Source organism: Phyllobates terribilis, unplaced genomic scaffold (genome assembly GCF_046119375.1).
Source record: "Phyllobates terribilis strain yellow unplaced genomic scaffold, ASM4611937v1 Scaffold_3__8_contigs__length_932513732, whole genome shotgun sequence".
Taxonomy (NCBI): Eukaryota; Metazoa; Chordata; class Amphibia; order Anura; family Dendrobatidae; genus Phyllobates; species Phyllobates terribilis.
Window position 1 is genome coordinate 658,602,612 of NW_027362763.1, and position 20,804 is coordinate 658,623,415.

General features: G+C 44.0%; 1 protein-coding gene across 1 annotated transcript in view; it reads left to right on the forward strand.

Moving 5' to 3' along the window:
- Positions 1 to 20,804, forward strand: part of LOC141258594 (dynein axonemal heavy chain 8-like) — a 415,976-nt gene that overhangs the window by 92,577 nt on the left and 302,595 nt on the right. Inside the window, exons 26-31 of the mRNA XM_073673563.1 lie at positions 1,375 to 1,437; positions 1,528 to 1,628; positions 14,463 to 14,600; positions 15,083 to 15,323; positions 17,864 to 18,063; positions 19,549 to 19,702. Of these exons, the coding sequence (XP_073529664.1) occupies positions 1,375 to 1,437; positions 1,528 to 1,628; positions 14,463 to 14,600; positions 15,083 to 15,323; positions 17,864 to 18,063; positions 19,549 to 19,702 (897 nt within the window). The remainder of the gene's footprint in view (positions 1 to 1,374; positions 1,438 to 1,527; positions 1,629 to 14,462; positions 14,601 to 15,082; positions 15,324 to 17,863; positions 18,064 to 19,548; positions 19,703 to 20,804) is intronic.

A 20,804-nucleotide genomic window follows, 5' to 3' on the forward strand; every position in this document is an offset into this window, starting at 1 on the left:
GCACCGTAGATGTCTGATACATGGGAATCCTAAATGTGGAAGCAGCGCCTATCAGGAGGATGAAGGTTGGCCTTACCTTCTTCGCATTATAGTTTGTGAGATATTTATACTCTCCAATGTTTCCCTTCTACGTTAACTACAATGAATATAGCAACACTGGTGCTTGGCCATGTCTCCACCTCATTTACTCCCTTCCATGTTACATAGGCATCAAGATGCCCCTATTGCGTTATAATATGGGGAGATACCAGAGATGACCACAGAATGCACCATTAAAATATTCACCTCTCTGCTCCGCTGCCGCACAAGTGTCTCGTCATCTATGAGAGGGCAAATCCATGGGAACAGCCACCAGTATCGGGCACGTCTGTGGCCACATGGAGAGCCGCGCAGAAGGGCATCACGGGCCGCACCGCTAGCCTGAACAGGAGCAGGACCCCACCCTTCCCAGGGTATAGGGTCTTCTAAAGTGGACAGTCCCTTAAAGACAAGATATGAAATAGAACAACATAAAATGTTATCAGGCATTTTGCGTAATAAAAATATCATAAACAATTTAGAGGATGCAGTTTTTTTTAAGTGTTGCTTAAGGTCCAGTGACATTTCCTTTTTTGACACAAGAATAGTAGGTGTGCTCTATTCTCTTCACCATTAAGTGGAAGTCTATTGGCACGTGGACCCCCCCGTCTACACTACTGTCACGGGTGTGTCAGAAGTGATAGACAGTCACCCTGCAGTTGATTGCAGGAGATATCTTCGTTTGGTATTACAGACACCTTCTTAGAAGCTGTCTCTCTAGGACCCAGCGGCTACTTTCCTCTGGCTAATTAACACCCTGGCCTGGGTGAATAAATACCTGCTGTTTGCTGAGGGAGGTGACGGCGGTACTCGCATGACCCCTTGTGAAGGCTCGGAGCAAGTACTTTACGTCTTCCTCTCTGGTGCTAAGAGGACAGGTGTTCATCTCTCTGAAGTCGACTAAAAGCTAAGCTATCTTCCCTTGTTTTTTGCCCCTTTGTTGTCCTTAGTTGTCAGTGGGGATCGACTAGCGCTCATCCCTTTCCTTCCCTAGCCAGGTCCAAACGCCAGGGAAAGTCAGGGCGAGGCATGCGTGCGGCGATTGGTGAAGAACCAATATAGGGACGTTAGTGGAGACAGGGTGACATTAGATCAGACTAGGAGGTCTCCACTCCCCCCTTTCCCTAGAGTCTGGGCTCCCTTTCTCTCTTCCCTTGTGTTGCACTAAGTCTTTCTCACATCTTGCGTGACAACTACATTGTCATCTAGGCCGGCAGAGAATGCATCATTAGATATTTCCTTACACTGCTGGCTTCAGTCGTCCTTTTGGTATATAATCTGATTTTATTTCTGCAGGAAGGACCAATGGTCCCTGGTATATCCTCTCAGGAGGCCAGTGCAAGGCTGCTCATATTCCAGGTAAGCAGGATGGATTTCCAGTAATTGGGATAACTGTGGGCCAGCTGTAACATTGGTTAAAACTTTGTATTTCCATAATAATTACTACAGACACGTTTTAATGAGCTTTGGAGACGATGCATCACTTATTCTTCTGGAGAAGAGCTTTATGGTCTGCCTGTGACTGAATATGAGAATTTACATAGGAGGAGGTAACAGAATGATTTTGTTATAGGAATTATTAAGATGCTTGAATTTACAGGTAATGCATAGCCATATTATGGCACACTTATTTCCTCTATCAAAAAAGAAAATGGAACTCTCTCCATAGCAGCCATGTCGTTAAGCTGCAGTCACAATCCAGCAGCACCCAGAGCTGAAATCTCACAACATTCCCTGCTTGGAGGTGATCGGTTCTGAGCTTCTTGCAAAAGGGAATCGTCTTTGTACCTATAAATGCTCATTCAAAGGTCTTAACGGTATATTTGTGTACCCGTTCTGTCCGTGATATTCATGGATAGCATTCGTACGTGTGATAGTATATGGGGCCATTTACACGTCTGTGACTTTTGTTTCCCCCTCGGTGAATGTCTGATTTTAATCCCAGAGTCGGCTCAAAATTGTTAATGCAAGTCAATGGGTCCCTGAAAAAAAAAATAAAAAATCGCCCCGCACTCTGATTACATTCGAGTGCAGTCCGATTTTCATGGACCGTTAGGCTATGTTCACACACGTTGTGTTTTGCTGCTTATTTTGCAGCAGATTTTTATGCAGATTTTCAGCTGCGTCTTGCAATACCAGCGAAGTCTATGAGAAACCAGAATTCTGTATTCACACACGTGGCTTTTTGTTTGCTGCGTATTTTCTGCTTTGATTGCGTTTTTGGAAAATAGAGCGTGTCACTTCTTTCAGGCTTTCTGCAGCAGAAAGCGCACCTGCGTTTTTGCTGTGTATTTGCTGCTTTTTTTCACTCATAGGAAGTAATGGGTGGTCAAAAATACGCAGCAAAAAACACAGCTGTTTTCCTGCCAGAGAATAGTTAGCAGAAGATTTGCAGCAGAAAAAAAACACAACGTGTGTGAACATAGCCTTAGAATGGAGAGGGTGCAGAAATTTATATTTTTACATTTCTCCATGTACGAGAAAATCAGATTACACTCGGACCACAGTCCGAAAAGAATAATCAGTCTGAATTTCTTGTATGTGAAAAAAACTGGTTCATCGTTTCCAATTAATTCCATTGGCAAATCCACTTTGTTTATATGAGGAGTTTTTTTTCTGAAGAGGTTTTGATAAAACCCTTTGGGAAAATAAAAGTTCATGTCACTTCTTTGAAGAATCTCGTGGAGGAAACATCTCCACTGCCCAATCGAACAAAAACTCCTTCAAAGTCTCTTGGCAACAGCTTTTAGGGTATGTGTCCATCATGTCTTCAAGATGTCGGCAGGATTACCAAAGATTTCGGGAGCCGTTGGTCTTTTCCTAAAGACGATTCACCGAGGGTTTCAGTCCTGCTGCCGGCACCTTTTTTCTAAAATTTAAAGTATAATTTAGCCAGCGGCTTATGAGCTGAAGCCGCCCAGATAATGAACATTACTTTTGTTAACCACATCACAGTTTCCAAATTCTGAAGCGGTTAAATGTGACAAAAGACTCAACATGTTCACACCAATGTCGTTTTTACATTGCTGTATATATGTTGACATTTTGCGGCATTTTTTCTGGCAGCATCCATGCTGAATCCATCTATAAAAAAAACTTTATATTCACATGGAATTGCTTCAGGGAAAGTAAAACTCCTCCAAAACCTCACAGAAAAAAAAGGAGAGTTTCCTAAAGCAGTTTCTGCTCAACAACTCATAAAAATGACTCAGTGTGAACATAACCTAAAACCTAACAGAGCCGCCGCCGCTTCGGTTTTCAATTTGCTCAAACAGCTGTACCCAGCAAAATTAAGTGACTGCTTTGTGGCCGCTGTGATTTTTGGCTGCTTCTTTCGGCCTCAGGTGCCTAACGTTCTGGTTAATGCTATTAACGTGAATGGGCCACTCACAGGAATTTCTGCAGCTATCATGCCACATGTGAACAGTTCCTGTGGTACATGCCCTTGTGACATAGATTTTCGAAGCCAATGCAAAGAATGGATTCTTGTATATGACAAATCTTCAAACTCCTGAAGTTGACTTCAAAAACTATACCCATAAGATGCGTATTACAGCTCCACAATACTGTGGTACTGCAGCAGAAATAATAAGCTACTGAGCTATTGGGCAGCACAGTGGCTCAGTGGTTAGCACTGTACAGTGGCTCAGTGGTTAGCACTGCAGCTTTGCAGCACTGGGGTCCTGGGTTCAAATCCCATCAAGGACAACATCTGCAAGGAGTTTATTTGTATGTTCTCCCCGTGTTTGCTTTGGTTTCCTCCTGGTTCTCCGGTTTCCTCCCACACTCCAGTTCAGTCTATGAAAATATAACATTATTTAAAGGGGTTATACAGGACTATTTAATTTTTTTCACTATGGGTCTAAGAACTAACAGGCCGATAGTTGCTAACTAACTGTTCCTGGCGCTCAACTCTGCCAGCACAGAACGGTCACTGACGTCCGCTGACATGACGTTGACACAGCAGCGACTTCTCTTCCGCTGTGTTCTGTTTGACAGAGCGTGACTGCCTAACTAAAGGAAGCCGGTTGTCAATCAGCATGACCCCAGCAGTCTCACCCACGTTGACCGAGCAGCCCAGAAGAAGAGCGGCTCGGTTGACGCGGAGCAGTTGAATCGACAGCAGGAGCGGTGTGAGACGGTGCTGGGTAAGCGGGCAGGTTCTTGCCTCTGCTAGAAACTACCTGCCTGTTATTTTTTTTTTAACTATGGGTCTAACAACTAATAGTCCTGGACAACCCGAGCTGGGTGTGACTGGAACGTTAGTGCAAGCGGAAGTAAATGTGTAACTTGTTTTTCAGTGACTTGGATTCAGGGAGTTTGGAAGGGAGGAATTTGGACTGAATTACTGTCTGTATTTTATTAATTCTTTACATTTCTTTTTACTTAACATTTCTGTCTAGTGCAGTCCCCATTAGGAAATGAGCTCCATTATTGACATTGCTATCCAGTGTACATCTTGCCACATGTATGCAATCCTTGAACAGCCGGTCAGTGGTGCATACTGCTGTGCAAGATGTGTGCACGTTGTGCTTTGGAAGCCCAGGTACTGGATCTAAATGAGCAGCTGGCAACACTGAGATCCATTGACAATATGGAAAGGAGTCTGGGGTAGATGTGGGGGAGGGTGGTAGTAGGGAGCTGCAGGACAGTGAGGCAGCTAGCTGGGTGACAGTTAGAAGGGGGAGGGGGTAGAGGGAAGAGTGCCAGGGAGACTAGTCCTGATCTGGCACATCCCAATAAGTTTGCAGAGTTGGCAGATGAGGGGGGTGTAGGTACAGGGGTAGCACTGCTGCGGCAAGGCACGTCCCCTGAAAGCCGGAGGAGTGTCAGCTCCAGTAAGGGGGGGAAATAGGAGAGCAGGGCAGGCCAGGCAGGTGCTGGTAGTGGGGGACTCAATTATTAGGGGAACAGATAGGGCAACCTGTCACAAAGACAGGGATCGTCGAACAGTGTGCTGCCTACCTGGCGCTCGAGTCCGGCACATTGCTGATCGGGTTGACAGATTACTGGGAGGGGCTGGTGAGGACCCAGCGGTCATGGTGCACATTGGCACAAATGACAAAGTTAGAGGTAGGTGGAAGGTCCTTAAAGATGATTTCAGGGAATTAGGCTGCAAGCTGAAAGCAAGGACCTCCAAGGTGGTATTCTCTGAAATACTACCGGTACCACGTGCCACGCCAGAGAGGCAACGGGAGATTAGGGAGATAAATAAGTGGCTCAGGAACTGGTGTAGGAAGGAGGGATTTGGGTTCCTGGAGAACTGGGCCGACTTCTCAGTTGGCTACAGGTTCTACGCTAGGGACCGGCTGCACCTCAATGGGGAGGGTTCAGCTGTGCTGGGGGAGAAAATGGCTAGACGGTTGGAGGAGTGTTTACACTAGGGATTGGGGGGAGGTTATTCATTTTATAGGTGGGGAAGATAGTGACCTGGGCACAAATAAAGAAATTGGGGGTGGGGTTAGAACAGTCAATATAGTAACAAGGAATAGAGGTACAGAGAGGTACATAAAATGCACGTACACTAATGCCAGAGGCCTCACCAACAAAATGGAGGAATTAGAATTAATTGTGATGGAAAATAATTATGACATGGTAGGGATATCTGAGACGTGGCTGGACGAGAGCCATGACTGGCCAGTTAATTTACAGGGCTATAGTCTGTTCAGAAATTACCGTACAAACAAGCGAGGGGGGGGGGGGGGTGGTTATATGTAAAATCATCCTTAAAACCCATCTTGCGTGAGAATATATGTGAATCTAATGAAAATGTAGAGTCCCTGTGGGTGGAGATAAGGAGAGGGAGAAAAAATAATTAATTACTGATAGGGGTTTGTTATAAGTCTCCAAAAATAATGGAAGTAGCGGAGAATATCCTCATAAAGCAAATAGATGAAGCAGCGACTCAAGGAGAAGTCATTATTATGGGGGACTTCAACTACCCTGAAATACATTGGGGAAAAGAAACCTGTAGTTCAAGCAAAGGTAATAGGTTTTTGACAACTATGAGAGACAATTACCTTTCACAACTGGTTCAGGACCCAACAAGAAGGGGGGCACTGCTAGACCTAATATTAACCAACAGGCCAGACCACATATCAAATATACGAGTTGGGGGTCACTTGGGTAATAGTGATCACAAAATAATACGTTTTCATGTATCCTTTAATAAGATGTGTAGTAGAGGGGTTACAAGGACACTAAACTTCAGGATGGCAAATTTCCAACGGTTGAGAGATGATCTTAGTGCAATAAACTGGGACGATATCCTGAGACATAAAACTACACAAAGCAAATGGGAGACATTTATTAACATCCTGAATAGGACCTGTGCACAATATATACCCTATGGGAATAAACATGCTAGAAATAGGAGGAAACCACTATGGCTAAATAGAGCTGTAAGGGGCGCAATAAATGACAAAAAGAAAGCATTTAGAGAACTAAATAAAGTAGGTAGTGATGAGGCATTAAATAAATACAGAAAATTAAATAAATTCTGTAAAAACCAAATCAAGGCAGCAAAGATTGAGGCAGAGAGAATCATTGCCAAGAAAGTAAAAATATTTGCAGATGACACTAAACTCTGCAGGGTAATCAATACAGAGGAGGACAATTTTATATTACAGGAGGATCTATGTAAACTAGAAGCTTGGGCTGATAAATGGCAAATGAGCTTTAATGGGGATAAATGTAAGGTAATGCACTTGGGCAGAGGAAATAAAATGTATAATTATATGCTTAATTGTAAAACACTGGGCAAAACTGTCACTGAAAAAGACCTGGGTGTATTGGTGGACGACAAGCTCACGTTTAGTGGCCAGTGTCAGGCAGCTGCTGCAAAGGCAAATAAAATAATGGGATGCATTAAAAGAGGCATAGATGCTCATGAGGAGAAGATAATTTTCCCTCTATACAAGTCACTAGTGCGACCACACTTAGAATACTGTGTACAGTTCTGGTCTCCGGTGTATAAGAAAGACATCGCTGAACTAGAGCGGGTGCAGAGAAGAGCGACCAAGGTTATTAGCGGACTGGGGGGTCTGCAATGCCAAGACAGGGTATTAGAGGACTGGGGGGTCTGCAATACCAAGACAGGTTATTAGAGGACTGGGGGGTCTGCAATGCCAAGACAGGGTATTAGAGGACTGGGGGGTCTGCAATACCAAGACAGGTTATTAGAGGACTGGGGGGTCTGCAATACCAAGACAGGTTATTACACTTGGGGTTATTAACTGTGGAAAAACGAAGGCTTAGGGGTGATCTTATTACTATGTACAAGTATATGAGGGGACAGTACAAAGACCTTTCTACTGATCTTTTTACTCTGAGGCCTGAGACGGGGATAAGGGGGCATCTTCTACGTCTGGAGGAAAGAAGGTTTAATCATAATCACAGACGCGGATTCTTTACTGTAAGAGCAGTGAGACTATGGAGCTCTCTGCCGCATGATGTTGTAATGAGGGATTCACTACTAACATTTAAGAAGGGCATGGACGCCTTTCCTGAAAAGTATAATATTACAGGTTATATATACTGGATTCCTTGATAGGGCGTTGATCCAGGGAACTAGTCTGATTGTCGTATGGAGTCGGGAAGGAATTTTTTTCCCCAATGTGGAGCTTAGTGTTTGCCACATGGTTTTTTTTTGCCTTCCTCTGGATCAACATGTTAGGCTATGGGGTGAACTAGATGGACTTAGTCTTCCTTCAACCTTAAAAACTATGTTACTATGTAACCCCTTTAACTTGTATGGTCCATGATCACCATAATAAATAAAAATGCATATTTTTACATGCCACAACTCCCCCTAAACACATGTAATAAAGCACAATGAAAGCATTGTATGTAACCCAAAATAGTTAGAATTAATGATTTTCGGTTAGGATTTGGTGTGCCCTCCCTGGGAAGGTGACCTTACATGGGCGACATCTGTTTCACTTGGAAAAAAAACAGGAGAAATGAAAGAATTAAAAAGGTAAAACACATGCAGACGACCTGATACAGCTCGAGTTTATTTCCTATAGACTCCACAGGGTTTGCTCACACTGGTGTAGAATCTGTCATGGGAGAGATTCGGGACGATTACGCTAATGACACTCTGTCAGAGTTTGTTACAGGTGTCATCTGAGTGAGAAGGGGACCTTGGAATCAGGCACAGCATCCCGTAAAAAGCCTAAAAGATGCCCTAAATGCAAAAGCTGCTTACCAGAAGCGCATAAAAAACAACTTTGCGCAGAGTGTATAGCAAAAGTCCTTAAGGAGGAACAATCCATTCTTATGGCAGACTTCCAGTCTATGATCGGCAAAGAAGTTCAGAGTTCAGTTTCCAGCCTTATACCACCTCATACAGTTCAGGAACCATGCCGTCACAAAAGAGCTAGATGGGAAGTAGAGGAATCTTCTGTAGCAGAATAATTTTCTTATGACTTCGATCCGGCTCTAGAAGCTGGAGAAATGTCCCACAGGCCCCTTCTGAAGACCGGAAGAGATATCTCTTCTCATCTGAAAATACGGACGAATTAATTAGGGCCGTAAAGAATACTATGGGGATTGAGGATACTCAGGTCCCACATACCATACAAGACGAAATGTTTGGGGGTCTAAGAATTCAAAGAAATAGAGTGTCCCCAATTAATGAACACCTGAAATCTATGATCCTGGAGGAATTGGAAGATGCAGAAAAACATCTCACCATTCCAAGGGAATTCAGGGCCCAGCTTCCCTTCAACCCAGAGGAAGTCAAGGTTTGGGATGAAGTCACTAAAATTGACATTCCTATGACCAGGGTAGCACAAAAAGACCTCAATTCCCTTTGAGAATTCATCATGCCTGAGAGACGCTATGGACCGGAAGGCAGATTGGCTCCTAAGGAGAAGTTGGAAAGCCTCAATTGCATTCATTAAGACCAACTTAGCCGCAACCTCGGTAGCCAGGTCCATGTCTCTCTGCATAGATAAACTGTTATCACTAATTAAATCTAACCCATCTGGGGAGGTCATCCTGGATTCCCTTCCCATATTAAAATCTGCCACTCTGTTTAAGGCAGACACATCTGAGGAATCTGTTAGATTCTCGGCCAGAAGTAGCATCCTATCCAATTCAGCAAGACGGTCAGGAGACTCCCATTCTAAAAACAAACTTTACGCAATTCCATTCTAAGGGGGCAATCTGTTTGGACCTGTCCTAGATAAAATCTTGGAAAGAGCCTCAAATTAAAAAAAAGGGGTTTCCAGAGGAGAAAAACAAAAAATATCACTCCTTTCGTAGTCCTCGAGTATCCCAAAACCAGGATTACAAGGGGAAGGGTAAATCAGGGAGGTGGAGTCGACCCAATTTATCTCAGATTCATCAAAAAGACCCTGACGCTATAGGAATTGGGGGGAGACTCCAGCTCTTCTCCATGGGTTGGCGAGCCATCTCAAAAAACCCATGGATTTTGAGGACAGTAGGAGCTGGCTACAGAATAGAGTTCATCTGCCCCCCGCCACATCAATATCTGCCTACCGTCCTTCTGCTCCAGCCACTTCAGAAAGACTCTGGAAAAACGTCAAGGATCTGTTACAAGCTGGAGTGGTCGAGCCAGTACCACCCTTAGACATAGGACAGGGTCATTACTCTACCCTTTTTTCCCAAAAAAAAAGTTCAGGGAAATTCCGGACGATCATAAACCTAAAACCCCAGAATCAGAGTATAAAGTACAAAAAATTCAAGATGGCAACTATAATAACTATCATTCCATTAATAAAACGGAACTCGGTAATGTGTACAGTAGATTTAACAAATGCATACTACCATGTACCTATCCATCCGACCTGCCATGCCTTTCTAAGATTCGCATTAAGATACCAAGAGAAGATTCATCACTTTCAGTTCCACTGTCTACCATTCGGCACCTTGGATCTTCACGAAGTTAATGACCGAGGTAGCAGCAGCCCTAAGAAAAGAAGGCATAAACATCATACCGTATCTAGACAATCTGCTCTTGATAGCAGATTCAGTACCTCTGCTCAATCGACATCTGGCCCACACCATTCAGGTGCTAAAAAACCTCGGTTGGGGTATAAACTGGGAAAAATCCAGCCTACGTCCAGAAATGCAGAAAATGTTCTTAGTAGTCCTCCTAGATTCACAGCGAAGAAGATCCTCCCTTCCTATGGACAAGATGGAAGATATCAGAAGGATTCGTTTTTGTTCCAAAGAGAAGGAGGCGTGTCTGTGAGATACGCCATGAGAATTCTGGGACTCATGACATCTTGTATACCAAGTGTTCGATGAGCACAAGCACACTCAAGGGATCTACAACAGACAGTCCTGAGGAGCTGGAACAGACTGCCACCAGGTCTGGACAAACATATGAAAATTTCCACGGATCTAAAGTCTTCCCTGACCTGGTGAACATCTCGGGTCAATCTACAGAAAGGAATATCCTGAACACCGTCCCTGCAGTTGCGCGTTACCACTGATGCCAGCCAACTAGTTTGGGGTACAGAAGTAGAAGGTTAGTACGTACAGGGTACCTGGAGAAAGCAGGAAATCCTCCAACTACGGGGAGCTGAAGGCGGTATGAGAAGTGCTCCAGATACTTCAGCATGTCCTCAAAGGGAAACATGTAAAAAAAGATTTAGGACAATATAACAACCGTCTCCTTCATTCGGCACCAAGGGGGCCCAAGAGGAGTGCTCCTACTGTGCCTATCCAGACGTATATTCCGATGGGCAGAGATGACAGTACCTTCAATAACGGCAGTCCACCTCAAAGGGTCAGACAACTTAGTGGCCGACTTCCTCAGCAGAAAAACAGTCTGGTCATCCGAGTGGGAACTAAATCGGGAAGTATTCCATCAACTTACTCACCGCTGGGGCATCCCATCAATAGATCTCTTTGCCACTCACAAAAATGCAAAGGTGGAAAAAATGTTCTTTCTGGATCCAGGGGATACTCCCAATGGGATAGATGCTTTGTCCCAGAGCTGGGGAGAAGGCCTGCTATATGCATTTCCCCCCTTCCCACTAATTTCCAGAGTTTCGAGGAAGATTCAAGAAGATGGAGCCACAGTGATGCTGATAGCCCCTTGGTGGCCCAAGAGAAGCTGGTTCCCACTACTAGGCCATATGGCTATAGAAGAGCCATTTCCCCTACTAAAGAGACACGACCTGTTATCTCAGGGTCCTCTAACATATCAGAACGTACAGTTCTTACAACTGACAGCATGGATCCTGAAAGGCAGATCCTAAGTACTAAGGGTCTGTCAGATAGAGTAATATCTACCATGCAAGCTAGTCGTAAACCAATTACCTGTGCCATCTACACCAAGGTTTGGACAAAATACTGCTCTTATGTTGGAAAACCTCTGGAAACCGGTTCCGAGCGAGGTATTCCAAGCATTCTTGAATTTCTTCAGCTAGGTTTCGAGAAAGGTATAAGACCCAGCACGCTTAGGGTACAGATTTCGGCCCTTAGCGCCTTTCTGGATTACCCTCTGGCAGATCATCCGTGGGTAACAAGGTTTGCAAAAGCAGTCACTAGGTTGAAACCTAAAATAAGGAAGTTAGTATCCTCGTGGGACCTAAACCAGGTTTTAAGAACCTTGTGTAAGAGCCCCTTAGAGTCTCAGGAGGAAGCTAGTATAAGGTTACTCTCAATGAAGACTGCCTTCCTAGTAGCAGTGACCTCAGCCAAGAGAGTCGGGGAAATCCAGGCTCGGTTAACTACAGACCCTTATCTACGTATCCTGGATGACCGAATAATTCTCAAACTCGATCCATCTTTTCTTCCTAAGGTAGTATCCCAGAAGAACTTAAATCAAGAAATTATCTTACCGTCTTTCTGTCAGCACCCAAAGAACGAAAAAGAGAGTCAGTTCCACACACTTGACGTCAGGAAGGGCGGTGATACGGTACGTGGAGGTCACAAAACCATGGAGACTGGATTCGAATCTCTTTGCTCAACATTCAGGAAGAAACAAGGGCAAAAAAAATCATGAAAAGTAACCTTGGCCAGATGGATAACCACTATCATTTCCATGGCATACGATTTACAAGGGGAAGAATCTCCACCGGACATTAAGGCTCATTCTACTAGGGCAGTCAGAAAGAGCAGGAGCATCGTTAGATCAGATCTGTAGGGCCGAAACATGGGCCATTATAAACACCTTCTATAGATATTATAAGTTGGAAATTTCATCTACCCAACAATTAGCCCATGGAATGAAAGTCCTTCATGCGGTAGTCCCACCCTAAAAATGTCCCATCTGATTTGGTATTTCTCCAGTCGTGCTGTCATGAGGGACGTGCTGGGGAAATTAGGAATTAGTCCTACCGGTAATTATATTTCCGGTAGTCCATCATGACAGCACTATTACATTCCCTCCCTGAATTCCTTATGCGTATGTGCAACTCAAAACATTTGTATAAAGAGAATTCAGTAAAGCAGAATAAAATTCATCCATCCTGGTGTGGTGATTGGAAAAATCACTGAGGGTGTGGTGGAAGGGTGGTGTGGTGGAAGGGTGGTGTGGTGGAAAGGTGGTGTGGTGGAAAGGTGGTGTGGTGGAAGGGTGGTGTGGTGGAAAGGTGGTGTGGTGGAAGGTTGGTGTGGTGGAATGGTGGTGTGGTGGAAAGGTGGTGTGGTGGAAGGGTGGTGTGGTGGAAGGGTGGTGTGGTGGAAAGGTGGTGTGGTGGAAGGTTGGTGTGGTGGAAGGGTGGAGTGGTGGAAAGGTGGTGTGGTGGAAGGTTGGTGTGGTGGAATGGTGGTGTGGTGGAAAGGTGGTGTGGTGGAAGGGTGGTGTGGTGGAAGGGTGGTGTGGTGGAAGGTTGGTGTGGTGGAAAGGTGGTGTGGTGGAAAGGTGGTGTGGTGGAAGTGTGGTGTGGCAGAAAGGTGGTGTGGTGGAAGGATGGTGTGGTGGAAGGGTGGTGTGGTGGAAGGGTGGTGTGGTGGAAAGGTGGTGTGGTGGAAGGGTGGTGTGGTGGAAGGGTGGTGTGGAAAGGTGGTGTGGTGGAAAGGTGGTGTGGTGGAAAGGTGGTGTGGTGGAAAGGTGGTGTGGTGGAAGGGTGGTGTGGTGGAAGGGTGGTGTGGTGGAAGGGTGGTGTGGTGGAAAGGTGGTGTGGTGGAAAGGTGGTGTGGTGGAAGGTTGGTGTGGTGGAAGGTTGGTGTGGTGGAAAGATGGTGTGGTGGAAGGGTGGTGTGGTGGAAGGGTGGTGTGGTGGAAAGGTGGTGTGGTGGAAGGGTGGTGTGGTGGAAGGGTGGTGTGGAAAGGTGGTGTGGTGGAAAGGTGGTGTGGTGGAAGGTTGGTGTGGTGGAAAGGTGGTGTGGTGGAAAGGTGGTGTGGTGGAATGGTGGTGTGGTGGAAAGGTGGTGTGGTGGAAGGGTGGTGTGGTGGAAGGTTGGTGTGGTGGAAAGGTGGTGTGGTGGAAGTGTGGTGTGGCAGAAAGGTGGAGTGGTGGAAGGATGGTGTGGTGGAAGGGTGGTGTGGTGGAAGGGTGGTGTGGTGGAAAGGTGGTGTGGTGGAAGGGTGGTGTGGTGGAAGGGTGGTGTGGAAAGGTGGTGTGGTGGAAAGGTGGTGTGGTGGAAGGTTGGTGTGGTGGAAAGGTGGTGTGGTGGAAAGGTGGTGTGGTGGAAAGGTGGTGTGGTGGAAGGGTGGTGTGGTGGAAGGGTGGTGTGGTGGAAAGGTGGTGTGGTGGAAGGTTGGTGTGGTGGAAGGTTGGTGTGGTGGAAAGATGGTGTGGTGGAAGGGTGGTGTGGTGGAAGGGTGGTGTGGTGGAAAGGTGGTGTGGTGGAAGGGTGGTGTGGTGGAAGGGTGGTGTGGAAAGGTGGTGTGGTGGAAAGGTGGTGTGGTGGAAAGGTGGTGTGGTGGAAGGGTGGTGTGGTGGAAGGGTGGTGTGGTGGAAGGGTGGTGTGGTGGAAAGGTGGTGTGGTGGAAAGGTGGTGTGGTGGAAGGGTGGTGTGGTGGAAGGGTGGTGTGGTGGAAAGGTGATGTGGTGGAAAGGTGGTGTGGTGGAAGGGTGGTGGGGTGGGGGGGGCTTTTAACCTCTCATGTGTTTCCTGTCCCTAAAGGATGAGATGGGACGACCTCCCACCGTGCTGTCATGATGGACTCCTGGAAATGTAATTACCGGTAGGACTAATTCCTAATTTTTAGGTCATTTTGAGTGCACAATAAACACTGTAAAAAAAAAAAAAAAACCAAAAATTAATGGTGGAAGTGTGTTTTTTTTTTACTAATTCACCGTACATAGAATTGTTTTCTAATTTTTCTGTAGATTATGAGCAGTGTCATTCAAAACTACAACTATGACTCTTGAAAGAGGGGAGGTGATGAAGAAAAACAGAAAGTCGCCTGTGAGGGTAATGGTTAATCATGAATCTTTTATTTTCTTCCACAGGACGGAGCTGGGACGATTACAGAAGCTGTACGAGTTATATGAAGTGGTGATGAGGAGCATTAGTGGCTACAACGAGACCGTCTGGTCAGATGTGAACGTGCAGAGCATTACCGCAGAGCTGAAGGATTATCAGGAAAAGTACGAGCAACAAATAATTCTTTAAAGGCTATGTTCACACATTTGCGTTTTTGCTGCATTTTTTTTATGCTTTTTTTTTAAAGCAAATTGTCAGCTGCGTTTTACAGTACCAGCAAAGTCAGAAATCTCGTGCACGCATCTTGTTTTTTTTCCTGACTGTTTTGTCAAAGAGCTGCGTTTTTGCAAAATGCAGCATGTCACTTCTCTCAGCATTTTTGCAGCGTTTTTCACCCATAGAAATCAATGTGCAGTGCAAAAACGCAACAGAAAACGCAGGTATCGGGTTTTGCAGCGTTTTTGGTGTCAAAACCTGCTGAAGTTGAATTAGGTTATTTTTTTTTTCTGCACTAAACTTTATCAGCATGCATAAGAGACAGATGAACACTGACAAAAACGCACCATGTGAACATAGCCTTAAGATGTAAATGCAATACACCCAACGATTAATGTCTGAATGTTTTATCACTTTTTTTTTTTTATAGATGTAATGAACTAACAAAGGACTTAGAGCATTGGCAACTTTTCCTGGATCTTAAGAAAATCATAAACGACTTCAGCGAATCCTGTCCCTTATTAGAAATGATGACAAATGAAGCCATGATGAATAGGCACTGGGACCGTATCTCAGATCTTTTAGGACGCAGACTCCTTGTTCAGTCCAATTCCTTTTGCCTGAGTAACATTATGGAAGCCTCAATTCTTCAGTATAAAGATAAAATTACAGTGAGTGTCCTTTTATGTTAGATAGTAAATGATGGGTTATTTGCAGCATTGTAGGCGCTTTTCTACTACCCAGTTCTTTACCTCTATTCCTACCTTACAAGGGTGGGTTTTGAACGCACCAAGTTTTTCAGGAGGAAGATTCTTCAGGATACGCTGGCGTTTATTGTCCTGAAGCATCTTCAGACGTTTTCTGTGCAATTTTTTTAAGACGACTTTGCCGTTAGAGTTTGTTTTTTGACTTGTATAAACTAGTGAGCGGCTTCACTCTAGGGCTTGTTCACATGTTATTGGATAGTTTTTTTTTTTTTTTGCACGTTTTTTTGCCGCAGGAAAAATGCAGCATTTTTCAGTACCAGCAAAGTGAATGGGATTTTTCTGAAATCTCATGCACATGCTTCTTCTTATATTTTCCTTGCTGATTTGAACCTTTTTACCGTTTTTTTTATTAAATCTACGGCGTTCATCATTTTTCACCCATTCAAATGAGTGGGGGAAAAAATGCATCAAAAACTGCATGCAAAAACATGCGTCTTTTTTGTACAATATTATTCCTGCCAAACCTCTCTGGGTTTATTTTTTTAGCAACCAAATCTGCTGAAAGTACTAAATGTGTGCACATACCCTTAGAGCATATGGACACTATGGCCGCCGATTCAGAAACACTGGTGTTTTTCACACTATGCTGGAATCAAACGCTCCTGATTCATTAGCAGTCGCACGCCCGTCAGACAAGTGGCATGTGACGTAGGGAACACCGCTGCTCATCATGAATTTGGCGAGTGACCTGTCCCACCCCAGTCCTACCCACTTCAATCAGAGCTGGGTCACAATGGAGTGAGAATGCAAAAAGTCGCTAAATTTTAACACAGCCTTGGATAACGCTAAAAGGTTGCACCTTTACAAAGCTTTGTACGCCACAATACTGTGTCAGGTCCCCGAGTCTTTGTGCTGAGTTTTTCTGAGCAGAAACTAGTGAACTTCACACTGAGTTTTTGTAGGAGTTTTTGAACAGAAACTGAAAGGAAACTATGTGCACACAGCGGCTTTTTCTGGTGTGCACCGACAGAAAAAATGATCAGAAAATGCTCAAAAGAATGAACATTTGCATGCTTATGTTATAGCCACTTGCTGTTCACATGTTCAGGCTTTTGAACGTCTTTTAACCAACTTAAGTTTTCTAAAAAAAAAAAACGCCAAGAGTTTAAAAGAATTGACCTGTACATTTTTCTGAGGTTTTCCGCTCAGGTTTTCTGTACAAGCCAATAGGAAAGGTCAAAATACAGCAAAGTCGTCAGCAAAGCTGCCTCGGGAGAGTGTCCGCCAGTGTTTTTAGGAAAAGCGCCTTCGCCTAGAAAAGCTCGGAGCCTCTGTCGCCTGAAAAAAGACATGGTGTGCACATACTCTATAACAATATGAAGAGTTTTTTTCCTAAAACATTCTTTGCAGTGTTTTTATTGGTCATTGCCTAGCTTCAACCCTTTTCCTTCAGGATCTGCTTCACAGAAGGGACAGGCGCTTTTTTTTTCCCACCAGGTGTTTTTTCAAAAACCTCTGCAGAAAAAAAAAAAAAGAAAACTCCTGTTCATTTTAATGGGAAATCCAGTTTGCAGTGCTTTTGCTTCAGTTTTTTGAAGTGGTATTTTGGATGTGATCCTCTCAGAATTGATTCTTTGTGAACATCGCTTCAGGATACGTTCACTAGGAGTTTTTTGAGGCATTCAAAAATGACGAGATTTTCAAGCGCTAATGACATGAGGAAACGCTTCCTTTTTTTTTTAAGAGTTTTTCTTTTCCTGAAGCCCTTAGATTTGGACGGTGCCTCAACTGGAGAGGTTTCCTTCCGGATCCGCTTCAGAGTGGTAATATGTAATTTTTCTTTTGTAAGTGGCGTATTTCCAGATCCTATTTGAGAAAAAAAAAATCACTTAAAACAACTTCTCACATGACAATAGATTTCTAGTAGAAATGAATCAAAAGAGTTTTTCAAGCATTTTTTTAAGGGGTTTTTTTTGGGGGAGGATTTTTTTTTGTTGATTTCTCAAACCCTTTCTGTCACAAATCTTGTTTTTTTGCAACTCATAGATGTGCAAAAATGTAAAATTTTTACACCAGCTGCAATAACCTTTTTGAAAAGTAATTTTCTGTTTAGAAATCAGAATAGATTTCTCATTTATTTCTATTTTCGACAGCAGTAATGCTATTCATATTTCATATTCGCATATTTAGCGTTACAGAGTGCTACTTTGTTTGTTAGTTGTATATGGAGATGGCTGCTGATTTGTAAGCACCTGTTCACTCCTATTTCTTGTTTTGGAAGTGCCGATCAGTTTTTTTTCTGTTTCTATGTATAAACTTATTACAAGACGCACACCTCTTCATGAATTTGCCGCATCTTACCCCAGCACACCCTGGATAAAGATCTTGATCAAATCGGCCCCTTTAATGCTTTTTTTTCTGACTTTTTAATACAATGTAAATTTTATAATTTAGTTCTTTCATTCACTTACCATTGACTGTGATTCTCGTACGTCCCACTGCAGGAGATCTGTATATCAGCTGTGAAGGAAAAGGACATTAAAAGCAAACTGGCACTTATATCAGACGTCTGGAACAAGCAGTTTTTAAGTTTTTCAGTCTTTAAAAACAAAGGAGAACTACTAATAAATGGAGCAGAAGCTGCAGAGACCATCCAGACAATGGAAGACAGCCTGATGGTTCTCGGGTCATTGCTTAATAGCAGGTAATGGAAAATGTATATCAGCGTAAAACCTCCAATGTTTTACTGCCCAGCACACTGTGGCCCCGATTCAGCAAAGCAGTTTTGACAGAATTCTGGTGTAAATTACTTTGAAAAGTCGCAAACTATTTGTGCAACTCAGAGTTGCAAAAATTTTGCGACTTTTGGCATTTCCACACCATTTTCTCCAAGCTCTACCACAATGGGCAAAGCTGGGGCATGACACTGTAACTTGTCTATTGCATGACGAGCTGTGGAGGTTCTTACACCAGAAGTCTGACTGGAGTAAGATTTGTGACCCTTATCGGGACGCTTCTGATTCATTAACAGATATACGCGTCTTAATAAATCAGGTGCGTCTGACTCTTAACGCCCCCTCATCAAGACCAGCTTGAATATCGCTCGTCTTGGTGAATCGGGGTCCATGTCTTTTTATCTTCTGTGTCTTCTAATGGAAGAGCAAAGTCCCCCATAAACATTAGATAAAAGCCGGCTGACCCCCTGATTTCAGCAGGATCAGCCGACCATCTAACGTCTTTGGGGCCTCCCAGCTAGCCATTGATATTACGTCAGGAGACCTAAAAATTACACAGTCGAGAATTCAATCATCGGATCCTACAACTCAACCGAAAAATAAGCCGCTGCCAGAATTACCTTATACAGAACACAGGAGCGGCGGAGTCGGGAGAGATCGCAGTCGGCTGAATGATAATTTGTGGGATACTCTAAACTATTAAATTCACACATTCCTATAAAAAGCCCAAATAAGTAAAAGGCACTTCTGACGTAAAGAAAAACCCACAGAGATCAATGACGTCGGACGCCAATTGCCAGACTTTTGGATCATCGGCTCGGCAAACACGAAACGCCGCTCTCAAGCCGCGTTTGGCGATTCCCACCGTAAAAGGACCCAGTCCCACCCACAGCCCCTTTTTTCCTCAACCTTGATGATGATGAAGACTGATTCCTGAGTCCAGACCCTCGCAGTGATTATTTCAGGCAATATATTGTCAGTGGGCGTTCGGACACACATCAGCTTTATCTCTCCCGTTGTCCTGAATAGGCGCTGCATATTTTTCTCACTCCATTTATTACTGAGAAGTGAATATAGTTTCCTTCTCTTCAAATAATTATCCGAATATAAGAATCCATTATAAAGCGACTACACAATGGTATTCAAAGAGTGATCAATGCCACCATGTCACAACCTGCAGCATGCATAGCTCACTCCTCTTGAATACTGTTGTGTACTCACTTAATAAAGCTTTATACATTGGATTACTCCGGCCTCCTCTGGTCCTCCGAGTGCTCCGGCCTCCTCTGAGCCTCCGTGATTGTGTGTAGCCCATTGTCCTAAATTGGCTGTGAAGGGTGCAGTGTGGGTACAATGCCAGAACATTGACAAGGGTACAGTAAGGGTACCACGCCAGGACGTCTATCCTGTGATTGACGATTTCGTAGATCAATGTTTGCGTTTTTGTATTTTAGATACAATGAACTTTTTCAAAACCCAATTCAGAGCTGGATCCACAAGTTGAGCCTATCATTCGACATCCTAGAGGAGTGGTTACTGGTTCAGACCCTCTGGATATATCTGGAAGCTGTTTTTGTTTCAGGAGATATAGCCAGTCATTTACCGCAGGTGAGAGGCCCTCTATGTGTGAACACAACTGAACTGTAGGAATATACAGTGGGGAAAAATAAGTATTTGATACACGGACGATTTTACAAGTTTTCCCACCTACAAGGAATGGAGAGGTCTGTAATTTTTATCGTAGGTCACTTCACCTGTGAGAGACAGAATCTAAAAATAAAATCCAGAAAATCAAATTGTAGGATTTTTACATAATTAATTTGCATTTTATTGCATGAAATAAGTATTTGATCGCCTACCAACCAGCAAGAATTCTGGCTCTCCACAGACGTGTTCGTTTTTCTTTAAGCCCTTTATGACGTATGACCTAATAGTACGTCTTGGTGACCTTGGACCAATGACGTACTATTAGGTCATATAACAATCGCTTGTGTGCGGGGTGATCGCCGCCGGGTGTCAGCTGACACCCGGTACTATGTGCAGGGAGCGGCCCCGCACCGCTCCCAGCACATTAACGACTTCAGTGCTGCGATCAAAGTCGATCGCAGCATTGCGGTGGCAAGGGGAGGTGATCGTAATACTCACCTCCTCTTCCGGCATCCAGCGCTGTCTGCCGCGGCTTCCTGGATGTTGCCATGACGACCAGATGTCGTCATGACAACATACGGGTCACCAGAAAGCAGGAAGATTCTTTGGTCATGCGCAGTGCATGACCAAACTATCTTCTCCCTGTGCAGCGCTGAGAGCCTACACGGCACAGGGATGGTGCTCTATCCCTATGCTATACAGGCGATCAGAATAAAAAAATGAAAGTCCCAGAGTGGGACACAGAATAAAAGTCCAAAAAGTGTTAGAAAAGGAAGAAAAATAAATAAATAAATAAATAATCCACCAAAAATAAAAATATAATGTACCCATCAATAAATATTATTATGCAAAAAAAACAATAAAGGTACACATATTTGGTATCGCCGCGTCCGGAACGACCTGACCTATAAAACTGTCCCACTAGTTAACCCCTTCAGTGAACACGGTAAAAAAAAAAAAACGAAGCAAAAAACGATGCTTTATCATCATACCGCCAAACAAAAAATGAAATAACACGCAATCAAAAAGACGAATATAAATAAAAATGGTACCGCTGAAAACG